Source organism: Cyrtonyx montezumae, unplaced genomic scaffold (genome assembly GCF_038088225.1).
Source record: "Cyrtonyx montezumae isolate F1298 unplaced genomic scaffold, pur_monq_1.0 scaffold_22, whole genome shotgun sequence".
Taxonomy (NCBI): domain Eukaryota; kingdom Metazoa; phylum Chordata; class Aves; order Galliformes; family Odontophoridae; genus Cyrtonyx; species Cyrtonyx montezumae.
The window spans coordinates 1,031,265-1,055,845 of NW_027071959.1; the positions used below are offsets into that span (position 1 = coordinate 1,031,265).

Genomic DNA, 24,581 nt, shown 5'->3' on the forward strand with positions numbered 1-24,581 from the left:
AGGCATTCAAGGCCATTTTGGATGGGATCCTGGGCAGCCTGATCTGCACACGGCAGGGGGGTTGGGAGTGGGTGATCTTTAAGGTGCCTTCCAACCTAAGCCATTCCATGGATTTGTACCTAAAGTAACAGGGTAATGCAAAGGGGTAAGGCAGCGTGCTCCTGTCTGTGCATGGGTGAGCACTAATTGCGTTTGGGCCAGGATAACGTGGTGGAGTGTTTGTTGTCATGGTATATCTGGGATGTGTCTCTATCCACTGGACCTCATCTTTTCACCCAGCTGAGAGAGCACCAGGAATAGCCCTATGCAGGACAGTGGTAGAAGTCCTTTGGGAGCCTTTTGCCATCTGGACAGAGTCCCCTTTTCTCAGCTGAGATGAATGCACAGCTTGTGTTTGGCAGAGACACCGTAACTGCAACGAGAACACAATGAAGTTCTCACCTGCTAACTGGGGGAAGTGTCCCCAGGACAGATGTTGGACAACTGTTGCTGTGTCAGTTTGGACAGTGGTTGGTGGCAGAGCTGTTAGAGCAGAAGCCTGGAAAATGCTGACTGAAAATGGATCAGCTTCTTTTTAGGAAAAGCACTGAAGTTCCCCACTCCCTCTGGCTTCCTACGGACACCGCAGCTTCAATCAGGAGGAGCACCTCCTGCAAAGGCTGTGCTTTATTGCTAAGATTCAAAAAGGCAGCTCAGATCTGTTGTGAGAGCAGCTCCCAGAAGCAGGAGGCAGAGTTCACATTGCATCTTTGGCTTTTGCTAAGGTTACACAGGGCTCATCCATGATGAACGTGAATCCTGCAGCTAAAAGCCACTACCCCATCGTGCTGGGTGCTATAGAGACAAAGAGAATAGAGGGTTGTGAGCTGGTGCTGAGCTGAACAAGGTAGGAAATGATTTGCCTGTAGTGAGGAGACATTTCAACTGAGTGAGTGCAGCTTGGTCTGCACCATGCAAAGGAATTCCTGGTATGGTGGAACACAGAGCTGTGTTCTTTCTGCCACTGCCTCCTGCCTGTGCTGTCCATCTGCTTCCCCTTGTTGAAACCAGTGTGGCAACCATAGGCTCGGGTTCATCTCACCCTCTGGTTGAGTGCAGTGGAGTTTCAGCCAGCAGGCTGACTTTGCAGCTAATAGGATGGAATGGGAAGACTGCCAGGTGTGCCCAATGTGGCACTTCCCATGGCTGTGAAGAGTGTTGGACCAACAGGGCTCTCTGATACTGCAGTAAGTGCCAAGGACAGGTGATGAATCAGCATTAGGTGATGAACTTCCATATGCTTGTGAAAATGCATTTGACAAAATCCACTTATCATGTTTCCCTTCCTTCTGCATACTGTGAAATTATGGGGATGACTTCCTATAGAAAAACAGATCTACTGCTAGCGTGGCAGTCTGCTTTAACAGGACACTTGGGTGGCGTAAATGAGTGAAGGTAAAAACCAAATTCATTTGTAGTTGTGAGGTTTCCTGTTTTCCTGTGGCATTCAGTGCTTCTGCTGCAGCACAGTGCATCCTCCCACTACACTAGCCCAATGCGGGAGGAAATTCAGACGGATTTCAGTAGAGCTAAGTGAACTGGGGGGAGGTGAGTTTGGTTGTCCTCATCTTTTCATCTCTCATTTCCTCAGTCAAGGAGACACATTTGAGTGCCTCCAGAAACGTTTGCTTTCCTGATCGCTAATCTACCACAGATGGTCTGTATTTCTCTGTCTCTAAACTGTGCCATTTTGGTGATTCTTCTTCAGGAAAACCCCAGTAGAAGACAAATCTGAAGTGCAAGCAACGGAAACTAAGACACCTCCAGCAGAAGTGAAGACGGTCCCCAACGAAGCCACACAAACAAATGAGAATGAGAGCAAAGCATGATCAGCAACAGATGAAAGAACATGACAGAACGACTTCACCCAAGCATTTAAAACACGAAACACAACACACATCTCATCCCTCTAGTGTCTGTTGCCTTTTTTTTAAAAAACAAACAGAACAGAAAATGCATAAATGGGGAGGGGGGGTTCTCTCTGTTTTTCTTTTTTTTTTTTTTTTCTTAAGATTTTTAGGAAGGTTCTATTTGTTGTGCACTTGCTTTGAAAAAGTAACACGTTTTAAAAACAGGGTTAAACCCATCACCAAATCCGGGGCTCAGCTGCCCCCTTGTATATTCAGATAAGCAAAACTGCAGAATACCACTTAGAGCATCGCTGAGGAGCTCAGAGTCAACAGGTCTTAGACAAAAGGAAAAAAAGAGAAAAGAAAAAAGAAGACCCTGTTCTGTCCTTGGTTAGAATAGCAGATATAACCACTGTACTGCGTGACTGCTCGGTACAGATGGTACTTAGTGAACAAAGTCCACAATTTATTTTTATACTTTTCAGTCGAGTTTGAAATAGGTAAAGCCTCATAAATAAGTTATAATTTCTGTTCACCTTGTATTCAGTATGCAAAGTGTCATGAGCTCTTTGTGGCTGAATTCTGTTCTCCACGTTAGGCATTGATTTGGGGGTTTCTTGTTTTCATTATGAAGAATGCCAAAATTGCAGCTTCGGGGGATGTATTTCAATTTGCAGTATTCAGACTCTACATTTCTTTAAATTTTATGTTAATTTTTGCCAACTTTTGTTCTCTCCAGTGTTTACAATTGACAGGTTTTTTTTAACTTTCGTTGTGTTTAAATGTATTTGTAAAATAGCTGCCTTTTTTTTTTTTAAGTCAATCCAGACTCTAGATCCTAGGTTAGCAGCATGCTTGCTTTGCAAAGGGAGACATTTTAAAATATCAATGTTTACAGTAGTTTCCCCGTTATCTTTTTTAATTATTATTATTATTATAATTATTATTATTATTTCTTACTGGAGTAAGAAAAAAGAGTAATGCTGGTCTTTGGTTTGTTTTTGGGAGGGGGGTGGGGCGTGGGGAATATTCCAACCACTTGTCACCAATCAAGGTCTGTATCCAGCAATCCACATAAACACGCTTAACTTCAAACGAGACAGTTGCTGGTGAGAGTTTCCTTATATACTTAAATTTATTAAGAGTGTAAGTCCCTTGCTGGACCTGGGCCTGACTGCATAAGAAAAATATCATCTCTGCTTTTTTAGGACATTCTTCTCTTTCCTTCATGGAACCCTCCCAGAGCTTTGAGAGGCAGAAGAGAGATTGTACAGTTAGGGCTGGGCTGGTCTTGTCTCAGATGTGTGACTACGTCCATTTCTCCTAAGAATGTTGGTAACTACCATTTCCTTTGTCCCCAGAAACTGATCTAAAAGCAATGACTTTCTGCACTTAAGTTTTCCTTTGAGGAGTGGTCATGCTGAAAACATAACGTCCTGCTCTCATGCGGGTGACGTTCATGAGCAGAGGGTTCCTGGCAGCGTGTAGGTGTCCCTGCTCATTGCAGGGGAGTTGGACTAGATGACCCTTAAGGGTCCCTTCCAACCCATACGATGACTGTACGTACGTAAGACCCCTTCTGCAGAGACAGCTCCAGCACATCGTGTCTGTTAAGTTACCCACGTATGCTCTGCAGCATCCAAACCATGTAACCATGGCTGAGCACTTGGGCGTCAGTGCCAGGACTCCCACTGATGGCCCTGCTCTTTGCATCATGCCTTTCACAGTCACAGAAGGGGGCTGATGTCACACGTGTGTTGTTGTGGTCATCAATGGGAGTCATGGAGTAACACTGAGACATTGGGGTGGGAAGAAGAGAAGGTTGAGCAGAAGGAAGGCAGAGGAAGACCAGCCCGTTGTATAGAGGTGCTCCTTCTCTGGGGGTTTTGCTTTGTTTTTTCTTTTGTTTTTCTTTTTTTTTTTTTCTACTTTAGATCTGCAAGCTTGTGCACTGTGGGTGCGTGACTTTTAGTGTGAAACGTGTTTTTTGTCATAGTATTGAAATAATTGAAAAAAAAAAGCTTCAATATAGTTTGGATGTGGAAGGTGTAGCGGATAGTTCAGATTTGAAAAATATATATATTCAGGAAAAAAAAAAAAGAGAACAACTCTTAGAAGGAACACAAGCCTTTAAATGACAAAGCCGAGCTGAGGATGGCACTCGTTGCATCACGCCCAGGGGACGAGCAGAAGGGTGGCGGGGTTGGGGAGACCATGCTTGGCTCGGGTGAACTGAGCCGCTCTCACTGGTGTGTCCTTCTGAGTATGGGATCTTTTACAGTGGCATCACATGATCTCAAACTGTGAAAAACAGTGGTTTTGTCATTTGCTAAGTGTGGGGTTTTTGCTTTTTTTCTCAGCTCCTGGGGATGGAAGTAGAGGATGGCTGGATATGCAGGCACAGACACTCAGGCAATAGTGTCCCAGGCAGGACAGCAGGGCAGGACAGGTCCTCACTTGAGAGCCCTGTGTCACATTGAGCCCATGCTTGACCCATGACAGCAGTGGTGGTGTTACGTAAGGTGAAATTTGGTCTGTGGTCCCTAGGGCCTCATACATCATGCCTCCCTGAGCAGCTGATAGGAGCAAACGCTGCTCAGTGCAGTGAACCAGAGCATGTCCAGTGCCACTGCTCAGCACCCATCAGGTGGCACTGTGGTGGCTGTCACCCAGACTGGTGTTTCTGCCATGTAAGGCCACCAGCCCAGGGCCCCATCCGGCACCTGGCCACGTCACAGCACCGCGTCTGTCCTGTTCCCTTAGTGCCCCTGTGACCTCCCCATCCCTGGTACCCGTAGATTAATTTTGGAGAGCGTTTTTATACTTGCCCTTAATGAAGAATAATTTGTTTTAATTTATAAATATCCCATTCCCAAGGTAGCTTAGGCTTCATTGCTTTTATTTAAACCTTTGAAGAGGGACCAACCTGATGCCGTTTGCGCTGTATATGTTTATATATGTATCCATGCCATACATATATATATCTATATGGCAACTCAGACTGATCAGCTTCTAGTTGTGGAGTGACTACATTTCATGCTGCACCATACGTAATGATGATGAGGTTATAGTGCATCCAGTTGTTCAGCTTTTAGAGTGGAGTTTTATTTTCACACTTTTCTATGGAGCCTTCAAACCCCAGGTTTTCACACTAGGCTGTTTTGATAGTTGTTCTCAGACCTCCACTGACATCCTTACCCAGCATTCCCTACTTTTGGGGGCCTTCTATCTTGTTAAAAAAACAAAAAAACAAAAAATCTTTTTACCGAGTGAAACATCAATTCCACCTTTATTCCCATTCTCACTGGTGTAAATACTGATACTAACTGAGGATTTTGACTTTGCATTCTGTCAGAATACTGTGTTCAAATAAAAATTACAAAAAAAAAAATACCAACAAAAAACGTCATGCCTGCAGTCTGCACTTCTTCAGATGTCAGGAGTTGTGTACGGAGCTCTTCTGGAGTGCTGGGTGCCACGGAGAGGAGCGTTTGTTCAGGCTGTCCTTCTGTCCCAGGCCTTAAGATGATGAGGACGTTGAACACTGCTGTGAAGCTGTCAGCCAGGTCCTGTAGGAAGGCTGAGTGGTATGCGTGTGAGTGTGTTGGCTTCAGAAAGGGTCAGTAAGGTATCCCAGGTCATGCCCTCGGACCTGGTTGATGCTGGAGTAATCAAACTGCATTTAATTCTGTTTTAAGCATTGATTTCTCCTACTGTATTCTCCTGGAGAAGCTGCAGCCCAAGGCCTGGACAGCTGTACTCTGCTGGGTAAAGAACTGGCAGGATGGTCAGACCCGGAGAGTGGTGGTGGAGGGAGCTACACCCAGCTGGTGAGCGGTCACCAGTCACTCAGTATTGGCCTCTACAACTCCCTGACAGGAGGTTGTGGTGAGGTGGGGGCTGGCTGCTTCTGTATAATAGCAGTGGGACGAGAGGGAATGGCTTTTAGTTGCATCAGGGGAGGTTCAAGTTGCTAGAAGGAAAAGCTTCTCCCGGAGACTGGCCGGGCACTGGCACAGAGTGCACAGGAATGCGGTGGAGTCACCGCTTCTGGAGGTGTTCAGGAGCACGGACATGTGGCACTGAGGGCCACGGCCACTGCGAATATTGGTGGTAGGCGGACGCTTGGGCCGGACGATCTCCCCGCGCTCTGCCCGGAGCTCAGCTCGGCGTGCTGTGCAGGGCAGCGCCGCAGCGGAGCGGCTCAGTGACCCCATGTGTCTGCGCTGCCGCAGCGGTAGCTGTCCCCACGTCGGGACGCGACAGAAGCAGTCACCGTCAGTGTAAATTCCCTTCCAGACGGAAACCACTTCTTCGGGGTCTGGGAACGCCCTCGTCCGGTGCTGAGCGCTACCCCGCGGCACACAGATGCAACTCCCTCTGCTGTCTCATTTCCAACTGAATTCAGCTAACAAAAGAATCGTGCATAAACCGCGCCTCAGTGCGCATCGCTGGCCCTCCCCAGCCCTCCCCCAGCGGAGGGACCGCCCCGCCCGTGTTTCCACGAGCCCTGCACCGGCCGGAATACGCGTGGTAGTGTCCATTTAAACGGTAAAGGAGCACCACCGCCCAGAATGGGAAGGCACCTCCAAGACAGCCCGAGCTTAACGACGATCCCGGCTCCTAGTGCTGCGCGGGGCTCAGCTGTAACGGCTTTTATTCTCTGAGCCCCGCGGGGTGCCTTTGTTCCCCGGGCATCCCAGGACACGGCGCACACACACGGCCGCGCGGCGGGCGGTGAACGCGAAATGGCGGCCGACAGCGCCCCGCCCCTTTCTATATAGCCACGCCCGTTGACAGCATGGCCACGCCCATTGGTCGCACGGCCGTGCCCCCCCCACGCGGTATTCGCGCTGCGCAGTTACGTCATCAGCGTAGTTCCCATAGCAACGCCACAGACGCTGCGCAACCTGCGCCCACCGCCATGGCCGCGCTGGCCGACCCTCAGCAGGAGGAGGACTTCCAGCGCTTCCTCCGCCGCGTGGACGACATCAGTGAGCGCGGCAGCGGGAAGGGAGCGGGGTGGGTGAGACGGACGGGAGAGGGAAATGGAAATGGAAAACTCTTCGCCCCTCTCTTTCCTGTCGCGTCTCCCCAGGCCGCCTGGTGCAGGGCTTGAGCTCTGCGGACGCCGCTGTGCGGGACGGGGCCGTGGCCGAGACGGAGCGACGGCTCCGAGAGCGGCACTGCAGCGAGCAGAGCGCGGCCGGCAGGACGGCCATCAACACACGCGTTCCTGTACGGGTTTGTGCCCCGCACTTGTGTTCCCGCCTTCTGCACGCGGTGTTCGTTCATCTGCCGAGCAGAAAAGCTCGAACGATGCATAAAGGGACCTCAGAGCCCACCCAGTGCCACCCCCGGCCATGGGCAGGGCTGCCCCCCACCAGCTCAGGCTGCCCAGGGCCCCATCCCACCTGGCCTTGAGTGCCTGCAGGGATGGGGCACCCACAGCTCTCTGGGCAGCAGTGCCAGCGCCTCACCGCCCTCTGAGGAAAGGATTGCTTCCTCACATCTAACCAACATCTCCCTCTTTCCCTTGAAAGCCTTTCCCCCTTGTCCTGTCACTATCAGACCATGTACACAGTCACTCCCTCTCCTGCTTGTAAGCTCCCTTCAGGTACTGGCAGGTGTACTTCACCAGCTGTTCCATTGCTACTATGGATTCTACTGAACTGTCCATATCCAAATGTTCATTTGCTGTATTTCCTTTTTTTTTTTTTTTTTTATAGGATTCTGAGAACCCAGAGGCAGTGTGCTCAGGTAAGGTGGTGCTCCCTGCTGCCCTTGTACCCCTTCTGTCTGCTGAAGCAGAGGTGCCGTGAGGATCGCTCTCAGTTCACACAAGATCTCATTCCACCTCCACTAAAGTGGGGGCAAACTGGTCACATCTAGAACCACATTTGTGGCTTATACCCATGTGGCTGTGCACATCCATTGGTATAATTTGTCACTGCATGACAAATTGAATGCTGTCAGTGCTTCATGTAGAAAGTTGTTCTGAATTAAAAAACAAGAAATGTCTCTCTGGAGGCGAGCTGCCTTGTGGCATTCAGTCTTACCAGCAGCTGGTGCATGGCAGGGGATATGATAAATCCACTCAATGCCATGTTCTTTGGATCAGATATCCACAAGTGAATTTTTGAAATGATTCCCGTTGTCGGACTCAGTTCTTTCTGGAATGCCATGTTGCAAAAGGACTTGTTTCTCAAGACCTAAGATGGTATTTAGGGCGGTAGCATGGAGTGCTGCATATGTTTCAAGCCACCAAGTGGTCATCTCCACCATGGTGAGCACATAACACCACTGCGAGTTCATGGCAAGGTGATATGATCAACCTGCCACGCCTCCCCACATATATACCTTTGCCATCGCCCTTCCCCCCAGAGAGGTTTCATCCTTTTGGCTTCTTTAATTATGGAAAAGTACAGCCCTGAGAGCTCAGGTGTGTCATGCTGTGACATTCCCATTGCAGTTTAATTTCTGAAGCATTTCCTTAAGATTTCCTTATGATGTGGTTGATGCCCCGTTCTTGGAGAATTTCAGGGCAAGGCTGGATCAGACTCTGGGCAGCCTGGCAGAGCTGTGTGTGTCCCTGTGCATTGCAGGGGGAGTTGGACTAGATGGCCTTTAAAGGTCCCTTCTAACTCTAAGGATTCTATAATTCTTTGTAGAGAAACAGCTCAGATGTATCTTAAAAATGACTTCTATTTCTCATTTGCAGTTTAACTTCTAATAAAGTGAATTTTTCTTTTTTAATTTTTCATATCAAAAATGCCACCAATTCTCCTCTTGGATCCAAGAGGGCTTCCTGGCTGCTTTGGAGAAGGATGCAAAAGAACGAGCTAAACAAAGGAGGAAAAATGAACGCTTAGCAAATGGTAATCACCAGGGGCTCTTCCAGGGGGAATTTTTCCAGGGGCCTTAGGGGGATACCTGGCTGGTGTGGTTTGAGGTGTGTCACCACGCGGGGACAAAACAGATGCCAAAGTGTTACTTGGAATGTGTGTATTGTTCTGCAGCTCTGAAGGAGAAAGGAAATGATGCCTTTAGGAAAGGGGACTACGACACAGCCGCCCAGAGGTACACTGAAGGCCTGCAGAAGCTGAAGGACAAGCCAGAGCTGTACACCAACAGAGCACAGGTCAGTGTGGGAGCGAGCTGCTGGCATGCCGACCAGCATACTGCTCTGTGTTCTGTTAGTGGCACAGGGCCTGAAAAGGATGGTTCTGCATCCTGTGGGAGTTTCACAGAAGGCAGTAGGTGAAGAGGCTTAGAAAAAGGACCTTGTTGGCTGTATTTCAGGCGTACCTGAAGATGCAGGAATATGGAAAAGCCATTGGTGATTGTGAGTGGGCATTAAAGGTACGTTCAGTGTGTTTTGTGGTCAGGTCAAGTGTGTGTGTGCAGCTGACAGTACAGAAACTGCATGCGAATGGAAGTGGGAATGTGTTGGGGGGAGATATTTGAAGTTTCTGAAGATTTTGTGTAAAATTCCTTTTTTAACAGTGCAATGCAAAATGCATTAAAGCCTATTTTCTAATGGGGAAAGCTCACTTGGCGCTTAAGCAGTACGATGAGGTGAGTTGACTAAGTCACTTCTGTTAGACCATTCCTGTGATTCTGAGGTGATGATGTGGGTGAAAGAAAAAATTTGTTGTTATTTTGCCACAGACACACAAAAGTTTGTGGAGCTTGAAAGGAATTCTGTCCTCCTGCAAAGATAAATAATTCTAAAACCTGGTCTTCTTTCTATCTCTTATGTCCTTTGCAGTGGTTTGCACAGAACATGCAGCAGCTGCTCTCTGTCAGCCTGAGGGCAGTGAGGCAGTCCTGAGCTCAGTTCTCATGATTTATCTGGTGGGGATTTGTCGCCACTTGGTGACAAATGAGCAAAATGTATTTCTTCTGTTTTTATCCTAAATCACTCTGTGCAGTGGTGTTATTAAACTACTGTGCAGTAAGAAGTGATTGTGTGCTGCTCTGAAGATCTCCTTGCATTCTGGGTTAAGTGAACTGTTAAGCTGCAAGGTGCTAAAGGGAGCAGTAGGGTTTCTTTGTCTTTCTGTGTGATGCTGAATGTCAAAATAAAGACTCAATTCTGCATTCTGAAATCCTTATGGAAGTGTAAAAACTTAAAACAAAAAAAAATGAGATATCAAAGCTTTGGTTTGCCTCCTTCCATAAATCTTGTTCCTCAGACTTCTGCAGTACTGTAGGCCTGGAACTGACAGCTAGGGATGTCAGCACCTCCCTGTTCCTCTTTGAAAATAAGAGCCTGTTTCTTTTGTGACTTAAGTCCAGGCAGTGCTACCAGAAGCTCTTAGAGATCGATCCCCAAAAGGAACGTTTATTTAAAGGTAAGGAGTGTCTGTTTTCCTACTCTTGTCACTTGCTTTCTGATCAGAACATTTTGCCAACTTACTGTGATTTCTTTTGCTTTCCAAGATTGCATGAACGAGGTTAACTTGGAGGAAAAAAGAATACAAGAGGAAGACAGAGCCATGAAGGCGTTTCAGTCCGGAAAGCATGCAGCTCTGTCTATAAAAGAACTGCTGCAGAAACTCAACAGGCCCAACCAGAATATCCTCTTCTATACAGGAGGGATCCAGGTTCTGACAGGAGCCATGAAAGAGTGTGAGTGCTTGATGCAAAGCTTGTTCCCCACGGTGGGTTGTAACCCAGAAGGGTGAATACAATGCAGTACTTTTTAAATGACCAAAAAGCTATTCCTCTGTTAAAAAAAATACAACATGCGATGTTTGCTGTTTCAACATTTAAGTACAGTAGTTGTTTCCATATATTTTTTATAATTAATACCAATTCACTAGCTGAGCTATTTATACTTCTTAAGGATTTGGTCATTTCATAGAACCACAGAACAGCTCAGGTTGGAGAGGACCTCAAAGCCCACCCCGTGCCACCCCCGGCCATGGGCAGGGCTGCCCCCCACCAGCTCAGGCTGCCCAGGGCCCCATCCCACCTGGCCTTGAGTGCCTGCAGGGATGGGGCACCCACAGCTCTCTGGGCAGCAGTGCCAGCGCCTCACCGCCCTCTGAGGAAAGGATTGCTTCCTCACATCTAACTGACATCTCCCTCTTTCACTTTAAAGCCTTTCCCCCTTGTCCTATTACAATCATTTAAGCAGTCTCAAATTAGTTTTGTAAAGTTTGCAATTCTCTGTTGAAGAGTAATGATCTGTCTCCTGTTTAAGTCCTCATAAAAACCCTTGACCATGAAGTCAATCATTCTCCACCATGCCAGACAATTAGACCACTCTAATTGAGTGGTCTTCTGCTTCAAAGCTGTTTCTGTTTCAAGTGCTCTTGAAGTTTTTCCCCTCTTTTCACAATGCAGAAGTCCTTTCCCAAAAGCTGTTGATCTGGTGACCTTTTCTTTCAGCACTGTGTTGCAGTGGAGCAGGTGTCTGCCTTCACCATGGTGCATCAGCCAGATGGCTCACAGAGCTGACTTGTTTCTCTCTGCGTCTTTTCAGGCACTGAGCAAACTTTATTTAGAACAAACAATGGGTTCAGTATCATCAATGACAACGAGGTCATAAGACGGTAAGAGCTCTCCAGAAGAGAACAGTAGCACATTACAGCATGAGGAAGTGACAATGTTGTTTTCAGGAAATTCTATCTCCTCACGAAATGCAGATGAAATGATCACAAGATAACTGGATGTAATGTTTGAATGGACTGACTTGTATCTGACCCAAACAAATAGAGCTCTCTTGGATGCAGTGGACAGCACTTATGAGTTCCTGCTTCTGTCTCTGATCTTATATTTCTGCACAGTTCCCCTATCTCTAATGGTGAGAGCAAGGCTGTAAAAGCTTGCTGTAAAAGAACAGCTGAAGTAAAAGCATAGTTGCCTTAAGTATATCTTGCTAGACATCAGTAAATGTTTCACCTTGGTTCCACAGTGTAACCTCTGAAACTCCTGAAGGACCAGGATTCCCTCTGGGTCCAGTGTCCCCTGCTGCTGTGTGTTCTGGGCAGCCATTAGCTTGTGCTTTGGTAATCAAGAAACAAATCTAATTCAGTTGCTTTCTAAACTTAGTTCTGTAAAGGATCTCTTGCCCAGTAGGTGATGGGTGCATCCAAAATGCATAGAAAAGATGTAATCTGAAAATTTTGCACAAGTTGGCTCAGAACAGTGTGATGTGGTTGGAGAAGGGAAGAGCCATTCTTCTGCTGCCATGTGCTTCCAGATTTGCACCAAGCTCTCACGCCCTGGCTCACCAGGAGAGCTCTGGTGCAGAACTGAATGCATTACCTGTGCTGCATACTGATTGTGAGGGTCTGTGTGTGCTGAGGGCTGTGTAGGTTCAGTAAAACACCGATCTGGCATTAGAGGAGGTCATCTGGAAAATGTCTGGTAGTCCTAAGAACTAATGTGTAACTAATGTGCTGTTGTTAAAGCTTATGAGCTTAAGTGTTCATATGGAGATCCTCATTGCTGTGAGGCTTTCCTGATGAGTTAACCCTCATTGTTTCATCTGCCCTGGGTTCCTTTTGCAAGCTAATGTTTCTCATTTAGGGGCTTCTGTGCAGAGAGAAAGAGCGCTGCTGAAGTGGATCTGTCTGTTTCTCTTCTTTCCCTTTGGCAAGCTGTCTGCGCCGGGAATGGTGAAACTGTGATCAACATTAATCACTGTTCATGTTCTGCTAATATGGCAAATTCTGGGTCTAGAATTGTTGTTTGGCACGAGCATCACTTTCCCAGAGCACTTGGGTCACAATTTTTGAGGATTGGAGCTATACTGCTGTGGGGCCAAGTTTCAAGGCTATTTCTGTGCATGTCTTACATGTGCTGAAGGGGCAGCAAGTCAATTCCCTGTGATTATTGCTGGCTCTTAAGATAACATCATGTTCTTTTGTCTTTTTTAAGCAGTTCTACTGTAAAAAGCAGAAGTGCTGTTAGAGGAGGGTGAACTCCTTTGGCTTTAGCAGTATGGGGTTGTTGGTTGGGTATCTCTTGCCTCTGTCTCTCTAAGGTTTGCAGGAAGGTTGGGAGGGGTTGGGGTAGTGAAGTGGTGCTGACTGCCACAGGGAAAACACGGAGTGCTTGGTGCTTGCACCTGCACTGAGCCGTGTGTCGCTGGGTCAAGCTGATGCACGAGGGAAAATGTAGTTAGTGAGAGCAGGAGAGATGGTGGGGATTTCATCACCTGTGACATCATGCTTAGATTCCCTCTTTTTTCAGAAGAAAATCAGCGGCTGCTGTTGACTCACCCTGATGTGAATGCACAGCTGTTGGTGCTGCTGTGTTCTGGTGAATTAGAGATCCAAAAGGAGACACTGGCACTCATCGCTCTCTACTCAGATAACGAGAATGGGAGGAGGCTGTTGCTCAGGCACCAGGACCTATCCAGGTAACAAATGAAACTATAATTCGTTGAACTCCCTGGACCCTGGGCTCCCACAGGTCCAAAGCTCACTCCACTAACACTGAGCAGAGCACCAAGTGGGTTTTTATATCATAAGGGTGTGTGGCAGCACTCCTCAAGAACTCACCCTGTTGCTTCTTGATGGCTTATGCTTTCAGGCTGCTGCTCTCTCCTCTTCTGGCAGTTGGTGTTTATGATGAGTCAATGTGGCCAAGGCTCAATAAGCAGAGAATTAAAAGCCCATTACCTCTTTGCTCTTGTCTTGCCGTTGCCTTCATAGAATGGTTTGGGTTGGAAGGGACCTTTAAGATCATCCAGATCCAACCCTCTGCTATGGGCAGGTACACCTCCCTCTAGACCAGGTTGCTCACAGCCCCATCCAGCCTGGCCTTGAATGCTTCCAGGGAGGGGGCATACACAGCCTCACTGGGCAACCTGCTCCAGTGTCTCACCACTCTCACAGTAAAGAATTTCTTCCTGATATCTAGTCTTAATCTGCACTCTTCCAGTTTAAAATCATTTCCCATTTAACCTGTTAAGCAGAGAGAAGATTTTAATGTGCTGAAAGATTTAAACCAATGTATGAACGGAACAGATTCTCCAACAGATGTGTGTGCTTCACTGTGTTAAATACAACATTCATCCCAAGACCTGTAAAGCCTTTTTGTTAAAACACCCACACTAACCCCCAGAGACTGCTGGGTTTGCTCAGCATGTCCCTCTAAACCACACAGTCATCATCAGTGATCTTCTCTGCAAACATTTTTAATCGTTAGGCCAAGGCTGACATGCAGTTTTAATTTTTTTGTCTTTTTTTCTATTAATAACAGATGGTTGCAGATATTGGTGATGTTTGTCAACAGCACTGATGCCCGGGCTAGCAGTGCCATGAGTATACTGTCGGATTTAATTCAAGAGGAAAAGTAACTTGCACTTTTTCATTTTTTGATGAGTTGTAATGGTATATATTAAGTGACCTTGTGATAGGGGCTGCCAGCCTTCTTTGCTCTTTCACCTTCTTTACTCAGTTTACCTTCTCTGTATGTTGCTGTTTTGTTGTTTTTCTCTGCTTTTTTTTTTTAATTCTAAAGCTGTCCATACATGGCTTTCTTAATCCTCAACAGGTTCAAAGCCCAGTGTCGCCTCACCTTTTCCACATCTGTTTTACCGTTGTTCACTCAACTGCTGGTATGAAAAGTCTTAATTTCTATGTTTCCAACATATTCTTTTGCAACATGTCTCATGACGACTCCTTCCAGTATCTTAAGGACTGTAAGAAGGAAGGGGACAGACTTTATTGGGGTCTGTGTGATAGGACAAGGGGAAATGGCTTCAGGCTGAACGAGGGGAGATTCAGACTGGCTATAAGGAAGAAGGTTTGACACTGAGGGCGGTGAGGCACTGGCACAGGTTGCCCAGAGAGGCGGTGCTGCCCCGTCCCTGCACACAGCCAAGGTCAGGCTGGACGTGGCCCTGAGCACTGATGGAGCTGTGGGTGTCCCTGAGCACTGCAGGGAGTGGGACCTGATGGCTTTTGAGGGTCCCTTCCAACTCCAGCCATCTATGAAAGATTTATGAAAGATTCTGAGCTCTCAGTTGGAGAGATAGGAGCACCTGTATGTTGCAATTTGTTCTTAATTTGTTTTTACTCTTCTGTTTTTAGGCCTCAGCCAAGCTGGTAGACCAGGCAGCCCTTGCATGTTGCATTGGCATAATGGGGAACCTGTGTGCAGATGCAGCCATCCGAGAGCAGATGGCTGAGTACAACGAGTGCTGGCAAGCCTGCTTACAGCTGGTGGTAAGGAGGCTTGGTGGCTCCTTACAGCAGTGTTTTCTGCCCTGCTGCCTCCGAAAATGGCACCTGTGTGATGTGTGTGTGCCTCCCCCAGCAGTGCTAAGCCTCTGAATTGATCACACGTTTCTCTCCTTTCTGCATAGGATGGACGTGCTGATGTTGGCACACCCAAATATCAGGAGTGTGTGTTTGCAGTGCTGGGCCTCATGATGAACTTACTGCTGGAATCAAACACCATCATCCAGGTAAAGGAGGCTGGAGCCATTCTGTGGAAGCTTTGTTGCTGTGATCGCTTTCTTGGAGATTTCGGTATTTTGGAGCAGTTGGAGGGTCTTCCTCCCTTATTACTGTACATGGGCCCCATGAAAGTTCTTCAGCTAAATGTAGTCTCAATAGACTGAGAGAGAGAATGGCCATGGAACAGCATGAGCTTCAACTCTGTACCAGGAGAGGAGCATGACTGCACCGTGTGGCTATAGAGCCCTCTGTCACAGCAAACATGCAGAGGCATTCCTAAGGCCCCAACATTAGCTTTTGCTGGTGCTTGGTTACTTGTTAATTTTTGTTGGTGTTTATGGTTACCATTATGGGACCTTGATGATTCAAGTAAGATAAAAAGGAGAAGAATGTAAGAAATGTCCATTAGTACCACCCTGCATAGACATCTGAGTGTGGCACTGAGGAACAGGGGTTAGTGGTGGTAGGTGGATGGTTGGACTGGGTGGTCCTGGAGGGCTTTTCCAACCATCACAATCCAGTGATTCACCCACAGACACACACTTTTGACAGAAATGCAGTGTAAGTGATGGCACCATGCCATTGTGGCACAAATGGCTTGTTTTGCATCAGTCTACAATTCTGGAATGTTCTTAGGTGCTTGGCACATCCTATAATTACTTTAAAGAAGCATTAAAAAAGAACAGCTGCTGAAGAGTTAGTAACTTAGGGCCATGTGTGCACCCCATCTCCATTTGTAACACAAAGTCATTGTCTGTTGCATTTCTGCTTGAATGCTTTGAGCTGTTCCTGAGTTCTGGGCTTTATTTTACAGTGCCTCGCTGTGGACATAAGTGACAGATGTATGTCCCTCCTTGGGGATCAGGATGGAAGAATTGTGACAGTAAGTAGGCATCTCTGGAATAAGAAAAGATCATATCACTTGATCAGACCTGAACACTTCAGTGCCAGCCCCTGTCCTGTGCAAGCCTTGTGGAAGCCTCTCCATTAGGCTCTGAAGCACAAAACAAATGTTGAATGTTAGTAGTAGTAACAAAACAAAAAAAATAACATGCCACTTGGTTTATTTGATATTCTGGTTGATGCAAGAGATCTTCAGTGTTTCCTTGAAACCTACAAAGTAGAAGCCTGTACAAATTGTTTCATCCGTTGGATGGTTTTCAATAGAAAGTGATAAATCAATCAGGAAGCAAAGGAGCAAGAACAGTTTGGGTGTTTAACAGCTGTTCCTTTTTATAGTTCCTGCTGTGAATCATTCCTAGGACATTGTACTCCTACTAATGGTGTGTAACTCCCACATAGAGTAATTATTCAAGGCAAATGGGTGGAAGCAGATGTGGTCTCAGCTGGGAGTCTCTTCACCTCTCTGAACTCACACGAACTGTTCTGATCTTTTTTATGTGCAATTAGAGACTCAGCATTGTCACTTGTGGTATTTGTTTCAATAAATAAGTATGCAGGGAGCGTCCCAATGGTGCTTTGATCTCACCTCCCTCTATACTGAAATCTTCAGAAGCTGTGCTGAGCTCGCTTTCCAGTAAATGATAAAAAAAGGCACATCCTAAAGTTGTTCTTCATTATGTTTCTATCCTTTGGACACTTGAATGAGTTCGGGTTTGTTCTGCCATCTGCGAAACCAAAATAATTTGAAAACTCTTTAAATAAAGTTGTCTGTACAAACAAATATATATTTTTTCTTTTTTCTCCCATGCTTTTCTTACTCAGAGAGCCATTGGAGTGCTGAGTCGCATCCTGGCAGCATCCTCACTGGCAGTAGAAGCAGCAGTAAAAGGAGGAGTGGTGAAGAAAATGATCAAATTCTTGAAGGTAAGGGAATCCCACTGATATCACTGTTTTTCTTTCTGTAGTCCCTAAAGTAAACCTAAATTGCCCCTGCATTCAGCCTCCTTTCCCAAGGAGAAAAACCTGTGCAGTCACTTTGTGTGTTTGCATCCATTCCATCAGAGTGCCGGGGCTCTCCAGCACAGCTGTAAGAAGTTTGGAGCTTAACTGCTGCCTTGTAGTCTGTATCTCAAAATTCTCAGTTATTTCTGCATGAACAAAATGCCCATACAGCTCTACTTGTGGAGACCTGCAAATGCAGGAATCCACTACTGCGGGCTCTGTTTCAGGATTAAAGCTTAGGGTGATCAAATCTGGACAGCTGAAAGGCAGTGGAGCCCTTTGCCCCAATGACCAGTGAGTGCTGAATCAGGCCAGGGAGGAATGTATCCCTAAGTATATACCTGTAACAGTCTGTAGGCACTGTTCTCCTGGTGGGATGTGTATATGCAACCTGGTGCAGATGGCACAGACATGCTGTCCTGCAGATTAGATCAGCCTGAAAAAAGGTTGTACCAGTCTAGCTCTAACTGGCAAGCACCAGAGCTGTTAGAAAAAACTGTGCTCCAGAGATTGAGAGAACTCTGCATGCTGCTGGCATGGAAGAGAGGTTTCTTTTCTATTTTTCAATCTCAGTTCATTCTGAGGTCTTTATTTGGGATATGGTCTTAGGCATAACAAATAACTGTGTTTTGTGCTACCTAAACTGTTTTGTGAACTTGAGTAAGTTGGGGCATGAACTGTATGTTTATTAGTTTATACTTTATTCTAAACCCAATCTAGGCTGGAGGACAGATCACATCCAATTATGCTATAAAGACTCTTTCCATCTGCACAAGAAGTAGCAGACAAGCCCAAGAAGAGGTGGTGAAGTCAGACAAAAGTAAGTGACAGCTTCACTAATTAGAGACAGAATGTAGAAAAGTAATCTCAGCATTATCCCCATGCCTTCTTCCCTTCTAGGACAGAACTAAACCCCTGTTTTACTCTTGCAAGACTTCTGTCACGTTTTCTAAGTAATGTTTAAAGAACATTAGTTTGTGTGGATGCAAACATGGATCAGATAGAAAGCTTGAGTTTGAGAAACTGCCCTTTACTTTCATAAAATGGTTTGAAATACTTTTTTTGGGAGGCCATAAATCTTTGAAAATGGCACTTCTGGAAATACGACCTGCTTTCTGTTACACTTCAGAAGTTGGTGGCTAAAAGATGAAGCTGTGTTTAGACAGCTGAATTCCAAAGGCTGGGGTTGCTTACAGTTTCCTTCAACTTATGTGTGGATATTTGGCCTCATATTAAAAGGAAGTGGGTGAGGAGGTGGTTTGCCAGTATCAGACAGGTGGGTGTCTTGAGGTATTTTTGAGTTACTAATATTTGCTCTAGTTGTGTGGTGTAACACTACTTAGATTGCTTTAAAATACAGATTCAATTAATGCTTATGTAATTGCAACAGAGAATACTTAAGTATGATCTAAATGGTTGAACCTGTCAAGAAATTGTCAGCTCGTGTAGTTCTGCTTGAACCCAAAGGATTTTCACTCATTAAAAGCCTCTCAGAGCATCATCTTCCTATTGTACACCCAAATTAGTTTTGCTGTCATCTGTAGGTGAAGCTTCCATTTCCTCAGATAGCAAGAGCAATTCTCTCTCATTGTTTTCACCAAAACTCTGGGTGGGTATTCACCTTGTGAAAAGTCACTATTTTTGTCATCATTTTGCCAACCCAGCCATAGCTCTGCTGCCAGGAGATTCAATCCTGTTGGAATGGAGCTATAAAACCCATCACAGTGCAAGATCTTTTTATTCAGCAAGCAGCAATGGTGGCACATTCAGATTCAGGGGAATGTGTAAGAAATGGAGAAACACAAAGTGTGTGCTGGAGAACCTCTTGGTGTGTAGATGCAATTTGCTGAGATAGAAGTCTAGACAGGTGAAGAGGAGAAAGCATACAGCATCCTGAACCTGGGGAAGCAATGCCTTGTCTCTTGCAGGTTTCCTAGGAAATTCCCTCCCTGTGGAACAGTGCTGGGGGTTCTGCTCTAGAGTTCAGGTAAAAGCAATGGAAGTTATTGTTCACTGTAGGACAGTTGAACTAGATGACCTCTAAAAGTCCCTTCCATGTCAGCAGATTCTATGGTATCAGTGCTGTTTGAGCAAGTCTGGGTGCTTTGTATACATGAAATCTTACTTGTTCACAGAGTTCAGCGTGCTGCGGAAGCTCTTGGACTCAGAGAATGAAATGATTGTGGGAAATGCTGCTTTCTGCCTTGGCCAGTGCCTCGTTGTTCCTGGAGCAGCAACATCCTTACTGAATTCCAACATTGTGATGGTTCTGCTGACACATGCTGGTGGTGATGCTGCGAAAACTTCAGTGCAGGAGAATGCAGCCATTGCTCTGGGGAAGCTGTGTGTTGCAGAACCAAGGTATTGCCAAAATCTATCTATATATACCAGTAGAAGCAGAATACTGTTATTCTCCTGCACCATCCAGTTGTTACTTGTTGGTAACTCTTGGAAAATGGAAATGTGTACCTTTATGGGAACTGTAACTAGGGGGAGGAAGGAAAATGGGGAATCCAGTTATACCAAACCAGTGTAGGTCAGTTCCATGCAGAGAGGCAGCAGGTCCAGGGCAGATGAGCAGCTTGCTTAAAAGTCCTATGAAGTGTCACTCTTCCTCCAGCTGGAATTCCCAATTGCTGTGCTGTCTGCACCATCCTGCTTTTCTTTGTTCCTCACTCCAATTGCTTCCAGGAGCTCATTTTGCATTGTTTCATGTTACTTGTGCTGGAAGAACAGACAGAGGAAGAGTGATGTTAAGCTTGTAGAGGTCAGAAATGAAAGCACAACAGGAGTATAAATGTCAGCACAGAATGTCTGTGCTGCTGCCTGCCAAGAGCGTGCCAAGCCCCCGCTGCCTGCACACTGCCAGGTGGACACAGTGCGCTGTTAGAGCTGAGTTCTACATGCTGCTGTACCTCCTGAACCACTGCAGGAAACAACAGGTAACACAAAGGATAATGCTGAAGTTCCAGAAGTGCTTTGCATCTCTTGGAGCTCCGAAATGAGCAAGAAAGGATTTGCTCTGAGCTGTGCAAAGCGCTGCAGAGATGCGAAAGGGAAACGCCGTATTTGATTTGCTCTGCTGGTTCAGAGCGTCGCCTGTTCGAACAATTGTCAAGTGTTATCTGGAACTCTGGCTTTCCTTTTCACGGGGAGTAGTAATTTAGAAACTCTTTGTCATGTTGCTTCAGGAGGAATTAACACACTCATTGATGGTTTGGTCAGGGGGCGTAGCAGAGCAGTGGGAGCTTACAAATCTTGTTGCTGATCACTTCCCATCCTCTCAGCAACCTCTCCCTTTGTCTTTTCAGGCATATTTTTCGACTGAGGGAGCTCAATGGCATGGCCATCCTGAACTCCTCTATGAAATACGTGCACAGCTCCTGATGTCCCCCAGAGGGCTTTGATAAATGCTGTTAATATCCCTTGCTGTTCCACATTTTCTTCTTTCCTTAATAAAGCTAATTCAAAGCAGATAACCTTTGCAGTCACTTTCAAGTGTTTGCTCACACACAGAAGCCAGAGAAATGATATAGATATAAATATCAGAGAAAGATGATTTATTATCTAAGCTAACAACTAAAAATAACAACTGCTCAGCTCATATTCACTTCAGTAAATGATGCTGCCCTTTCTTGTTGCTTAACCACTGAGCAATGGGTTGTCTGCTTTGTGGTGTGAGCCGGTGCCCAGAGCTTACAAGAAAATGGAAACAATCCCTCGCCTACTGGGGGCTACGTTATGCTTTGGTATTGCATGTGTGATGTCACCTGCTTGAGTAAATTGATTTTAGCATACTAATTTACTGAGCTGTAAGTCCTAGTGATAACTTATGGCAATGAGGTTAAAGTATGAATTAAGGATGACTTCTTTTAGCAGCATTACTTCTGTAAATTTGGTCACATCCCTTTGCCCTTTACATTTGAGTGGAGTAAGAACAGTTGCTGACATTCTTGATCCCAAGGACTTTTTCATGGCCTCTTGTGTTCATCTCTAATTGTTAGAGACCACAACACAAAGGTACATCCTTTCCATGTCTGTGTTTTCTGGAGAGGTCAATAACGAATTAAGAGCAGTGCTTAGTTAACTGTAACCCACAAAGAAAGGCAGCAATGCATCGCTCTTCTTAAGTGTCCTTCCAAAAAGCCAGTTTAAATCATATAAAGAGGAGTTTAGTCTGAAGAACTGTCTTTCTGCACTGAAGTGTAGCAGTTTTATTGCTGAAGTTCATTGCCCGATATAAAACAGAGCTTTAGCATGAAGGCAAAGCACCAGAAGTGTGCTTTAATCATCCTTAAATCAAAGCCCCATGGCTTCAGCGGATGTCTCAGATGAGTTTGAAAAGGATATCCACTGCAGATTCTTCATGGTGAGCAGTGCTGCTGGTCGAAGGCTATCAAGTTTAACAGATGTTCTCTCTGAAAACAAACAGGTGAACCTACGTACAAATCTCTAGTACAAGCTTGCAGAACTTCAGATAGACAAGGACGTGACCGTAAATGCGATTCTTCATTTTGGCCTTAGTCCTGAATGTGGAAACCAAGAGATGTAATACATTTATGAGTCATGTTTGACTTTGAAACAGTTCTTCCAGTTGTGTCCTTGATACTTGTGATGGTCTATGTATGTAATCTCATCCCTCTAGAACAGTAGCCTATAAATTATCTATCATCTCTTTTGATATCATCTCCTTTTCAGAACAGCAGCTGAATCTTCTCATTTTAGAAGAAAGAAAAACTCTCTTGCCCTGTTTTTTATCCCCTGGAAGTGAAAAGCATCAGATCAATAATCTCACTGTTTTCAAATCCCTACCATTAAATTACACCCGGCCAAGGCAAATAGGTAACTAATATTTGATGCCTTTATGTACTGGTCAAGTCCAAATACGGAATACTGCACTTAAAGCTTGACAAACACCAAGCACTGGCTTACCAAAAAAACGCAGAACATCAGTCCCTGTGCTCCAGGACTGCTGCCCCAGGTGCCAGTCAGGATACATGCCTTTCTAAACAGCTGTGGCAGTGGGAAGGAGATGACCTTGGTGAGCGATGGGGCGGGATGGGCAGTGGGGCTGTCAGCACAGATCAGGCACTGTCTGCTGGGCTATGCTTCATCAGTCTGCTGAAGGATGGATAATGCCTTATTGTTGGTTTCCCTCAAGAGTGATCACCTCTTCCTCGGTGTCTCTTACAGTGCTCTCTGAGCTGTTGTTACTCTGCTTATCTGAATGTTGCTCATTTTTTAGATGTGATTTCCACTGCACTCACAACATTCACAGCTATGTAATAATTTTCTCTCTTATCTCCTCAACTTGCATTGTTCCAAATTTCCTGTCTCCCAGAGCTTCTTTTGCTTCTGTACGTGTGTGGGTGCCTGGTACTAAAAGGACACTTGTGTGGTGCTGCTTGCCAGCTCCGGGTGAGCGTTTGCAAGGGCAGGAGGGCTCAGTGATAAATGAAATCGGGATGTACAGGATTGCCAGACAACCCCCTGGCCTTCTCTTCTGCTGATATACAAGTTTAAATTGTATCATAATCACAGAATGGCTCAGGACTTAAAGCCCACCCAGTGTCACCCCCGGCCATGGGCAGGGCTGCCCCCCACCAGCTCAGGCTGCCCAGGGCCCCATCCCACCTGGCCTTGAGTGCCTGCAGGGATGGGGCACCCACAGCTCTCTGGGCAGCAGTGCCAGCGCCTCACCGCCCTCTGAGGGAAGGATTGCTTCCTCACATCTAAACAACGTCTCCCTTCTTTCACTCTAAAGCCATTCTTCTGGAATATTCCTCTGGATGGTGTCCCCTCCTTCGGTTGTGTCCACTGCACCACCAGCTCGGTGTCATCAGCAAACTGCTGAGGGTGCACTCCATCCCACTGTCTGTGTCAGTGATAGAGATGCTGAAGGGCATTGGTCCCAGGATGGACCCCTGGGGACACCACTCATCACTGGCCTCCACCTGGACACGGAGCCATTGACAACACAACTCTGGCTGCAACCATCCAACCAATTCCTTATTCTCCAAATAGCCCAGCCTTCAAATCCATCTCTCTCCAATCTAGAGATAGGGATGTGGAATGGGACTACATCCAAGGCCTTGCACAACTCCAGGCAGATAACATCAGCTGATGGCTCAGACTGCTCTGGGCTGATGGCATAGCAGTGGGATCCCCTTCCATTGATCTGAACCTCAGCTCTGTAACTGGGACACAAACCCTGCAGGGCTCTGCAGAAGCAGAACTGTGGCCTACTTCACAGAATCACAGAAACTGAACTCACTTGAAGGGTAGAAAGGCTGTTATTTGGGCTCACAGGGCTGGGCAGCTTGCTTTATGAGGGGCTTCCACCTGGGTCCCAGGCTGATCCCTCTGTGTATGGCTCAGGTAGCATGTTGAGCTTTTCTTCAGAGGTGAAGTACTTCCCCACACACTGCCTCTCACATTCAGAATCAGGTTTTCCATCTTTGTCATGCACGTGAACACAGTATCTTCTTTTGTTAAAAATCAGCTGATTCCCATTGGTCCAGGCTTCTGAATATTACTTTTTTTTGGACCAGGTTATTGGTTGCTGCTTGGCCTAAACTCTTATAAAGTAACCCAATATTCTGCCCCTTCAGAACAAGCACAGCCAATGCTCTCTGCGAAGAGGCATCAATGGCTGCTTAGCAAGCTGCCTCCTCTGAACACATTGTTACTGGGGTGACTCAGGAGCTGCTTCACAAAATGCAGGACACGCTTCCCATTTTTATTCTGATTGCATCGGGGCTGCTGGATTTTTCTGGTGAGTGATGTGCTCTGTCTCAATGTCATTTGCTGTCTTTCCACCTTCTTTTCAGTGCTAGCTGTAGTGCCGTGGATCTCAGGTGTGTGATGGGGGGATGAGCAAGCACAACATTCTTTGGGAACTGCTATCTGGCCAAATACTTCAGACAGCGTGTAAGCAAATTGATTTTGTAATGCTATTGTGCCTCAAGCAAGTCCCCAGAGCTGCTGTCACTCGCAGCAGAGTGGTCCCCCTGAAAGGAGTTTATGTATATATGGCATTTTCCTTATCTGGGACTTTAATTCATTGAAGAATGTGAGTTCATGCATAATCTGTAGATGCTTGTATTGCTTTGATGAGTTGGGACCAAGCTACGCAAGTTCCATCTATTTGTACAAAATCATAATTCATAATCTTTCATAGACTTGACATCCCAGTCTCCACCATCCATCAGAATCCATTTTTTGGCAGTATGTCTGCTTTTTGGTTTCCCTTTACTTTGCTCACTACTCCTGAAGCAGTTCCTTAACTTCCTACTTCCCTCTCAGCCTGTTGCAAAGCGCTGCTGCAAACTGTTGGAAGTTGATGGACAAGGAAATAGACAAA

At 46.1% G+C, this 24,581-nt stretch overlaps 2 protein-coding genes across 6 annotated transcripts in view; both read left to right on the forward strand.

The window, feature by feature from the left end:
• NCAM1 (neural cell adhesion molecule 1) overlaps nucleotides 1–4,623 on the forward strand; it is an 81,410-nt gene extending 76,787 nt beyond the window's left edge. For all 5 annotated transcript variants that reach the window (XM_065738378.1, XM_065738370.1, XM_065738371.1 and 2 more), the window contains one exon: nucleotides 1,748–4,623. In XM_065738378.1, coding sequence (XP_065594450.1) covers nucleotides 1,748–1,868 — 121 coding nt within the window. In that variant the 3' untranslated portion in view covers nucleotides 1,869–4,623. The remainder of the gene's footprint in view (nucleotides 1–1,747) is intronic.
• A 2,067-nt stretch (nucleotides 4,624–6,690) lies between these two features.
• TTC12 (tetratricopeptide repeat domain 12) lies at nucleotides 6,691–20,678 on the forward strand. Its single transcript, XM_065738296.1, is given in 23 exon segments — nucleotides 6,691–6,733; nucleotides 6,777–6,809; nucleotides 6,812–6,883; nucleotides 6,988–7,133; nucleotides 7,619–7,649; nucleotides 8,690–8,767; nucleotides 8,909–9,030; nucleotides 9,192–9,251; nucleotides 9,396–9,467; nucleotides 10,186–10,246; nucleotides 10,335–10,523; nucleotides 11,383–11,452; nucleotides 12,432–12,520; nucleotides 13,098–13,266; nucleotides 14,112–14,204; nucleotides 14,406–14,469; nucleotides 14,945–15,079; nucleotides 15,220–15,321; nucleotides 16,128–16,196; nucleotides 17,039–17,140; nucleotides 17,939–18,038; nucleotides 19,354–19,579; nucleotides 20,530–20,678. Coding segments are annotated over 23 exon segments (2,202 nt in total). The 3' UTR covers nucleotides 20,606–20,678.
• Nucleotides 20,679–24,581: the final 3,903 nt, after the last annotated feature.